This window comes from Triticum urartu, chromosome 3A, assembly GCF_056163025.1.
Source record: "Triticum urartu cultivar PI428250 chromosome 3A, HENAU_Tu73, whole genome shotgun sequence".
NCBI lineage: Eukaryota > Viridiplantae > Streptophyta > Magnoliopsida > Poales > Poaceae > Triticum > Triticum urartu.
The window spans coordinates 725791929-725807049 of record NC_141875.1 but is presented as its reverse complement, the minus strand read 5'-3'; the positions used below and the strand labels follow the sequence as shown (position 1 = coordinate 725807049).

General features: G+C 46.3%; 1 protein-coding gene across 1 annotated transcript; it reads right to left on the bottom strand.

The window, feature by feature from the left end:
* Positions 1-8857: 8857 nt before the first annotated feature.
* On the bottom strand, positions 8858-12493 carry LOC147982243 (uncharacterized). The gene is made up of 2 exons (XM_087517300.1): positions 12379-12493; positions 8858-11256 (listed from the first exon to the last, which is right to left on the bottom strand). Exon 2 carries the CDS (start codon positions 11239-11241, stop codon positions 9001-9003), a length of 2241 nt encoding a protein of 746 aa, XP_087373426.1. The 5' UTR covers positions 11242-11256; positions 12379-12493; the 3' UTR covers positions 8858-9000.
* Positions 12494-15121: the final 2628 nt, after the last annotated feature.

Genomic DNA, 15121 nt, shown 5'->3' with positions numbered 1-15121 from the left:
CAGGATGTCGCTAAAAGGCGAGTGCTGAAAGATGTCAGCGGCGGTGAACTCCATTATCGGCGCCCAATCGGATTCGACTGGCAGGGGCGCGGGGGGTTCGGAGTCCGGGGAGGAGTCCAGATCCTCGGAGTCACGGGTCATGCAGAGTGCGGGGCTGGCGCTCGGCTCGATCGCCTTTGAGATCACAGCCCCCGAGGTGACGTCCGACCGCTCATCCTCGATTGGCGCAATAGGCTCCGAGTTAAGGGTCGGAACCGGTGCGTTTGCGGCCTCCAGGACACTGTCCGGAGGCAGAGCTAGATCATGCCCCTCGAGATAGTGCGGCGCGCTTGGCCGTGGCTCGAACCCGTCGAAGATCAAGTCTCCGCGGATGTCAGCCATGTAGTTTAAGCTTCCAAACCTAACTTGATGGCCAGGGGCATAGCTTTCGATCTGCTCCAGGTGGCCAAGCGAATTGGCCCGCAGTGCGAAGCCGCCGAAGTTGAAGATCTGTCCGGGGAGAAAAGTCTCACCCTGGACCTCATCGTTGTTGATGATCAAGGGAGCCATCGGGCCTAAAGGCGATGACACAGAGGAACTCTCAATGAAAGCACCAATGTCGGTGTCAAAACCGACGGATCTCGGGTAGGGGGTCCCGAACTGTGCGTCAAGGCCGGATGGTAACAGGAGACAAGGGACACGATGTTTTTACCCAGGTTCGGGCCCTCTCGATGGAGGTAATACCCTACTCCTGCTTGATTAATATTGATGATATGGGTAGTACAAGAGTAGATCTACCACGAGATCAAGGAGGCTAAACCCTAGAAGCTAGCCTATGGTATGATTGTTGTATATGGAGTTGATGTCCTACGGACTACAACCCTCCGGTTTATATAGACACCGGATAGGGTTAGGGTTACACAGAGTCGATTACAATGGTAGGAGATCTTGAATATCTGTATCGCCAAGCTTGCCTTCCACGCCAAGGAAAGTCCCATCCGGACACGGGACGAAGTCTTCAATCTTGTATCTTCGTAGTCCTGGAGTTCGGCTGAAGGTATAGTCCGGCTACCCGAACACCCCCTAATCCAGGACTCCCTCAGTGACCATTAGTGCCGGTTCCAACGGCTAGGCAGGCCGCTCTCATTAGTACCGGTTCGTGCCGAACTTTTAGCACCGGTTCGTGCCACGAGCCGGTACTAAAGAGAGTGGTGGAGGGATGTTGTCAGTCTGGGGCCCCTCCAACACTTTAGTACTGGTTCGTGCCTCGAACCAGTACTAAAGGTCATCCTATATAAACCCTTTGTCCACCTGCGCTTTGTTCTCCCCTCTTTCCCCTCTCCTCTCTGTTCTTCCCTTCTTCCTCGAGCTCATCACACATTTTGCCCAAATTTTGTCAAGATTTGAAGGCCCCCATCCATTCAAATGATCACAAAGGTTAGCAACTTTGTCCTTTCATCTCTCATTGCTAGATTAGTTCTTGCAATGGTTTATATAGTAATTAATTTGTGGGTTTTAGTAATTTGGGAGGAATTATATGTGGTAGTATTTGATTTATATGCAATTTGAGGTCAAAATAACACTTAGTTTGCATATGTAGTTGTGGTTTACTTAGTTCCTTCTAAATCTCCATCGTAACCACCATCGATCTCCCGCACCGTCCCGTCGCTGGCACCACCTTGTGGTGAGCCTCTTGTTCTTATCTTTTTTATATAAAGAATTCATGTTTGTGTGTGATTTGGATATATAGTTACTCGTATAATTATCTTACCCGTACGTTGTTTGTTATACATAGTGGCATGGTTTTGATATCCATCCCCGTCAGCCCTAAGAGATTGCATTGAGGAATGCACATAGCTTCACAATGGCTAATCGGACATTTTCTGGTAGAAGCCCCCTCAATGCAACCGGAAGCAGTTGCGTCATAATCATGTGGCAGTCATGAGACTTTAGGTTCTGGAACTTTTTCTCTAGCATATTTATTATTCCCTTTATATTTGATAAGAAGCCAGTCGGGACCTTCATACTGAGCAGGCATTCAAAGAAGATTTCTTTCTCTTATTTCGTAAGAGCGTAGCTGGCAGGACCTTCATACTACTTCGGAGGCATGCCGTCTTTTTCGTGCAAAAGTTGCAGGTCCTCCCGCGCCTCAGGTGTATCTTTTGTCTTTCCATACACGCCCAAGAAGCCTAGCAGGTTCACGCAAAGGTTCTTCGTCACGTGCATCACGTCGATTGAAGAGCGGACCTCTAGGTCTTTCCAGTAGGGTAGGTCCCAAAATATAGATTTCTTCTTCCACATGGGTGCGTGTCCCTCAGCGTCATTCGGAACAGCTAGTGCGCCGGGACCCTTTCCAAAGATTACGTGTAAATCATTGACCATAGCAAGTACGTGATCACCGGTACGCATGGCGGGCTTCTTCCGGTGATCTGCCTCGCCTTTGAAATGCTTGCCTTTCTTTCGACATTGATGGTTGGTCGGAAGAAATCGATGATGGCCCAGGTACACATTCTTCCTGCATTTGTCCAGGTATATACTTTCAGTGTCATCTAATCAGTGTGTGCATGCGTGGTATCCTTTGTTTGTCTGTCCTGAAAGGTTACTGAGAGCGGGCCAATCGTTGATGGTCACAAACAGCAACGCCTTTAGGTTAAATTCCTCTTGTCTGTGCTCATCCCACGTACGTACACCATTTCCATTCCACAGCTGTAAAAGTTCTTCAACTAATGGCCTTAGGTACACATCAATGTCGTTGCCGGGTTGCTTAGGGCCTTGGATGAGAACTGGCATCATAATGAACTTCCGCTTCATGCACATCCAAGGAGGAAGGTTATACATACATAGAGTCACAGGCCAGGTGTTGTGATTGCTGCTCTGCTCCCCGAAAGGATTAATGCCATCCACGCTTAAAGCAAACCATACATTCCTTGGGTCCTTTGAAAACTCATCCCAGTACTTTCTCACGATTTTTCCCCACTGCGACCCGTCAGCGGGTGCTCTCAACTTCCAGTCTTTCTTACGGTCCTCACTGTGCCATCGCATCGACTTGGCATGCTTTCCGTTTCTGAACAGACATTTCAACCGTGGTATTATAGGAGCATACCACATCACCTTCGCAGGAACCCTCTTCCTGTGGGGCTCGCCGTGAACATCACCAGGGTCATCTCGTCTGATCTTATACCGCAATGCACCGCATACCGGGCATGCGGTCAGATCCTTGTATGCACCACGGTATAGGATGCAGTCATTAGGGCATGCATGTATCTTCTCCACCTCCAATCCTAGAGGGCATACGACCTTCTTTGCTGCGTATGTACTGTCGGGCAATTCGTTATCCTTTGGAAGCTTCTTCTTCAATATTTTCAGTAGCTTCTCAAATCCTTTGTCAGGCACAGCATTCTCTGCCTTCCACTGCAGCAATTCCAGTACGGTACCGAGCTTTGTGTTGCCATCTTCGCAATTGGGGTACAACCCTTTTTTGTGATCCTCTAACATGAGATCGAGCTTCAGCTTCTCCTTTTGACTTTCGCATTGCGTCCTTGCATCGACAATGACCCGGCGGAGATCATCATCATGGGGCACATCGTCTGGTTCGTCTTGATCTTCAGCAGCTTCACCCGTTGCAGCATCATTGGGCACATCGTCTGGTTCCTCTTGATCTTCACCAGCTCCCCCCGTTGTAGCATCACGGTATTCAGGGGGCACATAGTTGTCATCGTACTCTTCTTCTTCGTCGTCTTCCATCATAACCCCTATTTCTCCGTGCCTCGTCCAAACATTATAGTGTGGCATGAAACCCTTGTAAAGCAGGTGGGTGTGAAGGATTTTCCGGTTAGAGTAATACACCGTATTCCCACATTTAGTGCATGGACAATACATAAAACCATTCTGCTTGTTTGCCTCAGCCGCATCGAGAAACTCATGCACGCCCTTAATGTACTCGGAGGTGTGTCTGTCACCGTACATCCATTGCCGGTTCATCTGCGTGCATTATATATAATTAAGTGTCCAAATTAATAGAAGTTCATCTTCACATTAAAACCAAAGTACATACATAGTTCTCATCTAACAACATATAGCTCTCCAGAGCATCTAATTAATTAAACCATACATTGAAACTATGTAAAACATTTAAATGCGAAAACAAAGGCGATCATAATCGCAACCAAGGTAACAATTGATCCAACGGCATAATGATACCAAGCCTCGGTATGAATGGCATATTTTCTAATCTTTCTAATCTTCAAGTGCATTGCATCCATCTTTATCTTGTGATCATCGACGACATCCGCAACATGCAACTCCAATATCATCTTCTCCTCCTCAATTTTTTTTAATTTTTTCCTTCAAGAAATTGTTTCCTTCTTCAACTAAATTTAACCTCTCGACAATAGGGTCGGTTGGAATTTCCGGTTCACATACATCCTAGATAAATAAAATATATGTCACGTTGGTCCGCATAATTTTCATAAACAATAATGAACCAATAGTTATAAAGATAATATATATACCACATCCGAATCATAGACAGGCCGACGGCCGACGGGGGCGGATAACAAAACCATCGCACTATATAAGATGCAATAATAAAAGTAAGAAAATGATACAAGTATCTATCTAAACATACAAGTAAGAATATTTTTCCTTTCAAAAAGAAGATAAGAACAAGAGGCTCACCACGGTGGTGTCGGTGATGAGATCGGCGCGGGTGATCGACGACGGTGAAGACGGGGGTGGGGCGTAATGGACCGCTAAATCTAGACAAATCTCGAGGAAAATGGAGCTTTGAGGTCGAGCTTCGAGAGGAGAAAGCTTAACTAGTGTGGCTCGGACATTTCATCGAACACCTCATGTGCATAGGAGGTGAGCTAGAGCACCACACAAACCCCTCCCCTCGCCGGCCAGAGAAAAACAGAGCACTGGAGTGCTCTGCTCACGGGCGAGGGTATATATAGGCATCTCATTGGTCCTGGTTCGTGGCATGAACCGGGACTAAAGGGCAGCCTTTGGTACCGGTTCAGGCCACCAACCGGGACCAATGGTGGTGGGCCAGGAGTCAGGCCCATTGGTCCCGGTTCGTCCCACCAACCGGGACCAAAAGGTCCAAACGAACCGGGACCAATGGCCCATGTGGCCCGGCCGGCCACCTGGGCTCACGAACTGGGTTCAATGCCCCCATTGGTCCCGGTTCTGGACTGAACCGGGGCTAATGGGCTGACCTGGGCTGGACCATTGCCCCCTTTTCTACTAGTGGTGGGAGGTGCTCGAATCTAAATTCGGGGCCGCCGATGCAGGGAGCGAGATGTATATTATAGAGCAGTTCCACGATTACAAGATGGTTGAAAACCGTCCTGTATTGGAGCAGGCTCATGAGATAATATGCATTGTTAAGGAGTTTGAACTTCTTAAGTGCGAGTTACCGGGCAAGTTTGTCGCGGGCTGCATAATCGCTAAGCTCCCTAATTCCTGGAGGAACTTTGCCACCACTCTGAAACATCAGAGGCGTGAATTCTCTGTGGAGGATGTCATTGGCCATCTGAGTGTTGAGCAGAATTCGAGGGCAAAAGACTCGCATGGAAAAGGGACCGAAGGGACTTCTGTCGCCAACATGGTGAACCAGAGGAACCATAACTCCCACAAGCCCAAGGGAAAGAACGGTGTGCAACAGAATACTGACTTTAAGAAGAAGGGTAAGAAGACCTTCAAGAAGAACAAGAAGGATGAGGGGTGCTTTACTTGTGGTTCAGTTGAACATTGGGCCAACAAGTGCCCAAACAAGTACAAGAAGCCAGGACAGGACTCCATGTTTGTCAACATGATTGTGGGAAACAATGAGAATGGTGCATCTGGGTACGGTAATTTATTTACTGTTTTTTCAGTGTTTCAACCCAACGATTGGTGGGTGGACACAGGTGCAGGTGTTCATGTGTGTGCTGACATTTCATTGTTCACTTCTTACCAGGTCACAGGTCACGGGTCCGTATTGATGGGGAATGGCGCGAGTGCTTCTGTTCATGGTGTTGGCACGGTCGATCTGAAGTTTACTTCGGGAAGGATCATACAGCTGAAGAACGTGCAGCATGTCGCCGCCATCAAGAAGAACCTCGTTAGTGGCTCCCTTCTATGTAGAGAAGGGTTTAAGTTGGTTTTCGAGTCTAATAAATTAGTTGTTACGAAATATGGACTCTTTGTTGGAAAAGGTTATGAGAGCGGAGGGATGTTCCGCCTTTCCCTCGCAGATTTTTGTAATAAAGTCATGAACCATATTCATTCGAATGTTAATGAATCTGAAGTTTGGCATTCACGTCTTTGTCGCATTAGTTTCGGTGTTATGACGCGGCTAGCCAAGTTGGATTTAATCCCGAGTTTCACCTTAGCCAAAGGTTCTAAGTGACTTTCATGTGTGCAAGCTAAGCAACCTTGCAAGCCTCACAAGGCCGCGGAGGAGAGACACTTGGCACCATTAGAACTCATACATTCTGATCTTTATGAGATGAATGGTGTGTTTACTAAAGGTGGAAAGAAATACTTCATGACATTGATAGATGACTCCACTAGATATTGCTATGTGTATCTGTTAAACACTAAACATGAGGCTCTACACTACTTTAAAATCTATAAGGCAGAAGTTGAGAAACAACTTGAAAAGAAAATTAAACGAGTCTGATCAGATCGTGGTGGAGAGTACTTCTCGAGTGAGTTTGATTCTTTCTATGCGGAACATGGCATTATTCATGAGAGGACGCCTCCCTATTCACCCCAGTCAAACGGGGTTGCCGAGCGGAAAAACCGTACTCTAACTGATTTGGTTAACGCCATGTTAGATACGTCGGGTTTATCCAAGGCATGGTGGGGGGAGGCTATATTGACGGCATGTCATGTCCTGAATAAAGTTCCGACAAAGGATAATGAGATCACTCCCTATGAGAAATGGGCAAAGAGAAGGACAACACTCTCGTACTTGCGTACTTGGGGCTGTTTGGCGAAAGTCAATGTGCCGATCCCCAAAAAGCGTAAGCTTGGACCAAAGACTGTGGACTGCGTTAATTTGGGTTACGCTAAGAACAGCGTTGGCTATAGATTTCTAGTAGTGAAATCTGAGGTACCTGACCAGAAGGTCGGTACAATTATGTAGTCTAAGGATGCTACATTCTTCGAGGATATTTTTCCTATGAGAGATATGCAAGGCACTTCTAGACAGGAATCTGAGGAGACTCCTGAACCTGCCATTCCTATGGAATATTATGAACAAACACATTATGAAAATCCTGAGGAGGATGACGAGGAAACCCTTGGTAGGGGCAAGAGACAAAGGACTGCAAAGACCTTTGGTGATGATTTCTTCGTGTACCTCATGGATGATACTCCCACTTCTATTTCAGAAGCATATGCCTCTCCAGAAGCTGACTACTGGAAGGATGCGGTCCGTAGCGAGATGGATTCCATCATGGCTAACGGGACATGGGAGATCACTGATCGTCCCTATGGTTGCAAACCACTGGGGTGTAAGTGGGTGTTCAAAAAGAAGCTTAGGCCCGATGGTACTATTGAAAAGTACAAGGCTAGGCTTGTGGCCAAGGGCTATGACCAGCAAGAAGAGGAAGATTTCTTTGATACTTATTCACCTGTGGCCAAGGGCTAGGATCGTGGGCTGTCATGGACTCGGACGTGGGTCGAGCCCACGTCTCTCCACGCGGCTGCGTCTATATATGTGTGCGGTGTCTCCTAACCCTAGCCGCCACGAATAGATCACATCTGCTCCACGCGCACGCCCACCGTCGTTCCCTTGCTGCTGCTGCCGCCGGTGACTCCATCCCGTCCGCCGCATACACGGTCGACGGGAGAGCAGGTCTCCGAAACCACACCCTTCTGGTTCCTGTACGGGGTGAGGGGCGAATAGGTTTTTGGGCAGCGATTACGCAACTGCTCGCTTCTGATCGTCTACTTCCTCTACGTCCGCGTCGCCTTCATCATCACCATGTCCACCGACGCCGAACGTGCCGCTGCCGAGAAAGCTAAAGCCGACAAGAAGGCCGCCGAGGACGCCGCTTCCGCCACCAAAGCCGCGGCCTCTGCATGGCCTACTGGAGGGTATAACTCGTTTATCCCGCTTCTACTGTTTTCTATTTTAGCCATGCTAGCGTTATACATAGATCTTTCTGCAATTAGAATAGTATGTACTAGCTTGACTGAATATCAGTATGTGTTTATTTGTGTCAATGTCGTGCTAGTAATTTACTCGTGGATTAATTTAATCGAGAAATTGCCTATTTACTCAATAGTTCCATAGTGAAATTTCAAATGATAAGGAAGCGATCAGAACAATGGAGAGAATACTCAAATGTGTCAAATGCGAGGTAAAGATGCAGAGGCAAGTTACTCGGATTCTCGCAAAACTACACAGGGATACATCTACCTCATTGGTGTTTAGGACGACAAAAGATATCCCACCTCGCAAGGCGATACTTATTTTTATTTTTGTTGCTCTGCCATGAAAATCTAGAGTAAAAGAAGTTAAGTCTTTTCCGCACCCATATTGGTACTTCAAAGAATGCGAGCATCGACATAGGAAGGCTTGTAAGCAGTGGATTCACAAGGATTGACCATCCACCATAAGACATCAGTTTACCTTTCCAGTGGCTAAGCCTTTTTTGTATATGTCCTCGATACATTTCACTCTTTACAGTGAGTTTATGATGGTGAATTGGTATCCGAAGATAACTGAACAACAGCTGACCAATCTCAGAACCAAGCAAACTGCTTGTAAAGCTTGAGAAGAGTTAAGACAAATTATAACATTGGGAATGCTTTACAAGTTTTCAAGGTGGTCATCAGGAATCACAATTCACAAACAGCACAGAAGTTATTTGCTCCCTTAATCACAAGTCATCAGGAATCACAAAGCATTCAGAAGAAATATACATGATCATCGATCACGTGCTTGATGAGTTGCAAGGGCCATGAACACAAGACAATTTGCTTGCTCACGGTTAAGACATGAAGATAGAACAAGGGAAATAATCAAGGTGAAGTCGGCAGACGGCCCATTTCTGTAGTTGACATCAGTACCCCCAGACTTGGCTTCTTTGTTTTCAACAGCATTGCCCGCAGACTGACCCTACCTTTTCTTGACATGAGCGCCCTCATATTACCCTTGGAGAAGAGCACACCTTCTTGCGCTTGTTTCTTCCTGTTGTGTCTTTCGAGGAAGTACTTCACTTTTGCTTGGAAGTCGTCACCATTATGGTAGACTTGATTGTACAAGGTGGTCATCAGAAGCCACACGACGGTGATGAGCTCAGTGCCGCTCCCGAGTTGCCTGGCATGGGCGTCGTTGCTGCAGTGGGTGGCCGCATAGCACACCATCTCCACCCACACACCAAAGAGCACCTGTAGCATCTCCTTCACCGGCGTCCCTCCTTCCTCGCATGGCTCTTCTTCTGATTTTGCAAAAACTTCCTCCCACTGGTCGAGCAGCCTGGTTGCAAGACTTACTGCTGGCCAGATGGCTTTGGGTACTTCTTTTCCTTGCTTGATGTCTCGAAACTCCTTGTACGCCAAATAGAAACTGTCGTACTGGATGCGACGAACAGGGCTGGGAAGCAAGTGAGGCCGCTCCACGAGCAGGAAAACCATGTACCTCGACAATGTGCGGATCGCTGTCGCGAGCTGCCCTAGCTCTTTCCTCTCTTGGTTGTCCATGCCCTGTATTGAATCTCTCATGTGTGGTACCCTGCCCAGATCTTCCTGCCTAGGATGACGTGACAAGCTGTCATGGTCCAGCATACATAAATCAAAGAAGTGGAGGAAGGCATCAGTGGCATAGTGCCAGGTGAGTATGCTGCCATGAAATGCAACCTTGTCAGCGTCGAGTGTGCTGCTATCTAAACCAATGGATTCAATGTCACTGATGACATCATTGTAGAACTCCACCTCGGGGGTCCATACTTGGAGTGCGAGCTGACCACGGTAACCCCACAGAACGTGTTCCTCTCCCCTGCACCCTTTCACCATCAAATATATATGACGGAGCAGCCGGACCTCCACGTCATGTGGTATCACGACGGAGTCAAGGAAACGCAGCTTGTTCAACCAGCGATCCAGCCGGAATACACCAGTGCGACCGTTACTGTGGATTTGGAACAGGTCGTGCTGCCCGATTGTGTCTTGCAAACTCCAGCATCTTCGTGCCGCCCTGACACCCCTGCGAAGATACACCACTGCCTTATGGAGCCGGTTCCATCCGGCAGCTAGTAACCAGGCGCATGTCCAAGTTGACAGGGCTGACCTCAACAGGGATGCCACCTCCAGGAAAAGAGCCCCGGCCAACAAGATGTAGGTGACCACCATGTCACCCTTGTTGTAACCGAAGCCAGCCATAGCAGACTGATGGAACAGGTAAAACGCCACCAATGTGAAACCCGTCGAGACAACACGGAACACCCGTCCATGCCATGTGTGGATCACCGCTGCCTTGGTGTAGATGATGTCACGCATCAACGAGAGCTGCATCCGGACCAATGGCAGCAACAGGCTCCGCTCGGCAGCATCATGACTATCGGCACCATCATGATACACTGATAAGGCCGCCATCTGGAACCGCGATGGCCAGACCTTGAAATCAACAAACTGGCCCATGCAGACATGGAGAAGATCATGAGCTGCCTTCAGAACTTCTTCCCCAGAATCCAAACATGCTGGGACTTGGTACAGCAAGTTCCCAGCGTTACTGGGTACCTCAACGCGGTCGAGGAACTTGCTGATGTTTTCAAGGCCGGAGGAGTAGAGAGCAACTATCCTCTCGAGATACTTGCCAACACCCACAAGAAACATCAACACAGCTGCAGTGAGCAAGGCCCCACTGCTGCCGGCGACGTACTTGTACAGAACATATGCAGCCCCCACGGCCTGCACGACCAGAGTGAACAGGTGGCGCAGCCAGAGCTCGTTGTCCTCCAAAGCATAGGCAGTGATGTTGTCCTGTCCCCCTAGGTGAACCAACAGCAGCGATGCCCAGAACGCCATGAGCTGCTGCTGCTCGGGTGCCTTGGTTTTCAGGGACATGTGGCCGAGCACGTATAAGGCGATGGAGTCAGCCATTTGGTACAAAAGCCAGAGGGCACCATTCAACACCGCAGACAGAAGGGGCCATTTTACAAACCGACGACACTCGGTGAAGATGAGTAGGAGCACTTGCAGCAGTAAGCTTAAAAGCAGCAGAAACTCGACCTCCCATACTACCCATAGATCAGGCAGCCCCATTATTAGTTCCTGTTACTGAAAATGCAGAAAGATCAGCATGTCAAACAATCAGTCAGATAAGCCCGCTTGCCATGCTCAAGGGCAAATAGATCTGGGCTGGCTATATAAAAATTGTAGCCTGACATATGGCTCGGAAACGGAATAGAAATTTCTACATGTATGTAATATGTATGCCTGTTCAATTTAAAATATGCGGTACGTTACATACATATCCATTAATTGATATATGCTTTTTTACCTATATTACATAATAGATTTGCACAAGAAATATGCTTAGTTATTATCACAGGGTTATGCACTTACCAAAATATTACAATATTAGTTTTATGTAAGATATGCGTATGTGATATTGTATATACATGTGTACGTGTTGTATAAAGTAGAGACAGAATTTGTCAAATTCCTTGAGAACTTGATTGTCAATACTCACTTGTGTTTTGACATAAAGTACAAACACAAACGGTCACGTTGACATACATTCCATCCTATGTACGCATACACACACACACTCTACCGCAAGCATCTTTGAGAGACTGTGCACGCCAATAAGGAGATTGACAAAATCAGCTCATACATTTCACTTTACGGTGCATATTTGATATGTGTTACATACTTATTTCTAGTTAGGAAAAATCACATTTTCTATATAACCTTTGAAAATAAACAATGGATAACTGTCAAAGCGTCTGCCAACAATAGAACTCTATGCATCGTCCATCCATGCTTGTGAAAATGGGACATGGAGATAAACTAATTAATTAGCATTGTTAACATTCCTTATTTACTTCCCTGCTCTATGGCGCTTCAACTTGCTTTCTTCATTGTAGAAGTGTAAAGTACAAATTAGACCTAAGCATAATTTGGTAGCATGTAGTAATCTTCTAAGTGGTAATAGAAATATTAGTCATTGGGTTGGCATTAACGGCTGATGTTAATTAACGAGCATCTTAAAAGAGCTTTCAACTAATTTTTTGTTTGAACTGAATTTAGCTGGAGGGATTTCGATGAAACGGCAGCTACGATACACTATCAAGTAGGATCATATTTACAATCAGTTATGGAAATGCATACGAGTGAAATCATAGTAATGAAAATGCATACGACCTAGTAAAGTAAAATGTCATCGAGTAACGATACCTGTAGGAGCAGGAGCAGCACTAGCTGTAGCAGAGTCGAATCAGAAAGGAGGAGCTGAGGGAGATGGTGAGGATTAGGAGAACATCCGCATGGTACTTCCCCCCTTGCAGTACACACACAGAGAGAGAGAGAGAGATAGATAGATAGAGAGAGAGAGATAGGTAGATAGATAGATAGATAGAGAGAGAGAGGCAGAGAGAGAGAGAGAGAGAGAGAGAGTAATCTTCACTTTTGGTTGATGGCTTGACTCACACATGCATGCACGCGGCATCCACCAACTATTACTACCGTGGTTTGCACTTACACTACTTGAAACCTTATTTACCTCTAAGGTATCATTATCTTTATTGGACATAGCACCGATGTGAAGGAATGTATCATCTTTTGTGCACATTTAGCTAAATTTATCATACTGCTCGACGGTTTCTAAGAGCTACTACTATACTGACAACAAGTTTAACCGTTATAGTCTCTACGCGAAAGAAACTGTTTACATGGGAGTTTCTCACGTAAGCCGGTTCCTGGGTGTGAGCCAAATATAGGGCTTGGATCGTGATTTAGGTTACGAATTGGAGCATAAATGTCTACATTGGTTTGTACTTTTTACCTGGGGTTTTGTAAGACGTTGAACTAGGTTATGAAGTAGAGCATGTATATCTACGGTGGTTTGCCTTGGAGCTCATTTCTTATATTTTTTTTCCTTTTTCGAAAAGGGGGAGTTCCCCCGCTCATTTCTTATATAGGAGAGAAGACCTTAGCAGGAAAAAGTTCGCCCGATTCTCTAATAAAATCATCAATAATGTTTTATGTCACCAGTTTCAGTGTTACGCCGCAACCAAAATATAAGACTTCCTGGAAGTGAAATGGTTAGAATTTAGGTATTTCCAATGGAAATAATTTCTCCAACATGTTATCGTGCCATGCCTCAAATTGGTGTCGCTACAGAAGTCGATGCACACTAGACCATCATGCCATTTGCTTTTGGTTGTTCCTACAAAGCAAGGGGCAACCAACAATACTACATGTGTGGTATTCAAGGTTCCATCCAGTAAATTGACACTTCAAATCCAGATCATTTTACGCATGAGGGAGGATATGGCGGGTGGCATGACAAACTGGAGTAGCACACGCCAAATGCAAAGCTATATATGTGGGTCTTTCTTATTTCAAAACAATAGGACAAAAATTTAAAGCTGCAGTGATGCACACCAGGACGCCATGCATGAGAAGTAGTTGCGAAATTGCTAGGGCTCATATATATAACCTGCAGACTAGATCAGAGGTTTGCGATTCAAGCCTTGGATTAGTTTAAGGAAAGCTGCTATGCAGGCAGCGTTATCCAGTGCCAACGTCTTGGGAGGAAACATCATGGACAACTTTTGATGCTCTAAATCCTCTATGCATGCATGTAGCAGCTGTTCTTTTGAGCCTCCAACCATACTTAATCAAAAGGAATCTTCACTTTAGTGGTTGGTGATTTCATTCCTACATGCATCATAAATCCAGAATCCACCCACTATTTGCGACTAGATCCGTTGGGCACAGCACTAGCATAGATAAAATGGAGCGTTGGAGCCTCTGCCCGGAAAGAGACAATTCAACATCTGTGGTTTCTCAGATGGCCCTTGAACTACGATGCGGGGAATCTTTTACCGGACAACTAACGATTTGAATCCTGGTCACGTGAGACCTACGAAGCAAGGAGGTGGGTGGCACGATAAGTTAGGATAGTACATGTATGCCAAACTGCAAAGCTTTATTGTTTTGACAAAACAAGGCGGGGAAAGCTGCATTCATGGACGCCACTTGCCAAGTGCCCGTCTTAGAATAGGTTAACAATGTGCTATTAGGCTAAACTTGCAGACTAGATCACGTTTGCATTTTAAGCTTTGGATAGGAATGAAGGAAGCTGTTGTGCAGGCAATGGCATCCAGGGGCGTAACAAAAAATTCCCTTCTTCGGTGACCGCCTGCGTTCGCTTCGCCTCAACTACTCAACTAAGGGCGTGTTTGATAGCTCGCTGGCTCCCAGCTCCTTCAACTCCGGGTCCGGATCTGGGTCAAACAGCCTAACTCCTAGAGTTGAGAACAAGAACCTGGCCATGTTTTTAGTGCAAGATACGAGGAGTTGAGAAGCTGGGAAATCTGAATTGGGAAAAGAGCTGCCCAAATCTAGGACCTCTTTGATTCGTAGGATTTCAAAAAAGCAGGAATAGGAAAAGTAAAGGGTTGGATTGGCCTGCCCACTTGAATTCTACATGATTAGCAATGAATGTTTGATGTCATATGAAAAATAAAGGAATTGTAAAAAAAGGTTGAAGTGGAAGTTAGATTTCCTATGAAATGTAGTACAATAGGTTCCATAGGAAAAATTCCTATGGATCCAATCCTATGAATGAAAGGACCAACATAAGAAAAAATCCTAAGGATTTCAATCCTCTAGAAATCCTATAAAATTCCATTAAATCAAAGGAGCCCTTACCAAGTTGTGCCACCTCCAAGTGAGACTTGTGTACTGATTCGGTCGATTCTTTCCTACATTGTAGCCACGATACGTTCGTTCCCCTCCTCTTCTCCCTCCCGGGTGAATCCTTTCCAACAAACCTATCCGCATGTGCCACTCACAGAACACCTGCCCAATATCTCAATGTAACATAGGTCCCATCTGGCGTCCCTCTCATCGCGGCCGGGAGGGAAACCTAAACCTGCCGCCGAACCATCTCCCTCCTTCCTCCTCCCTCCTT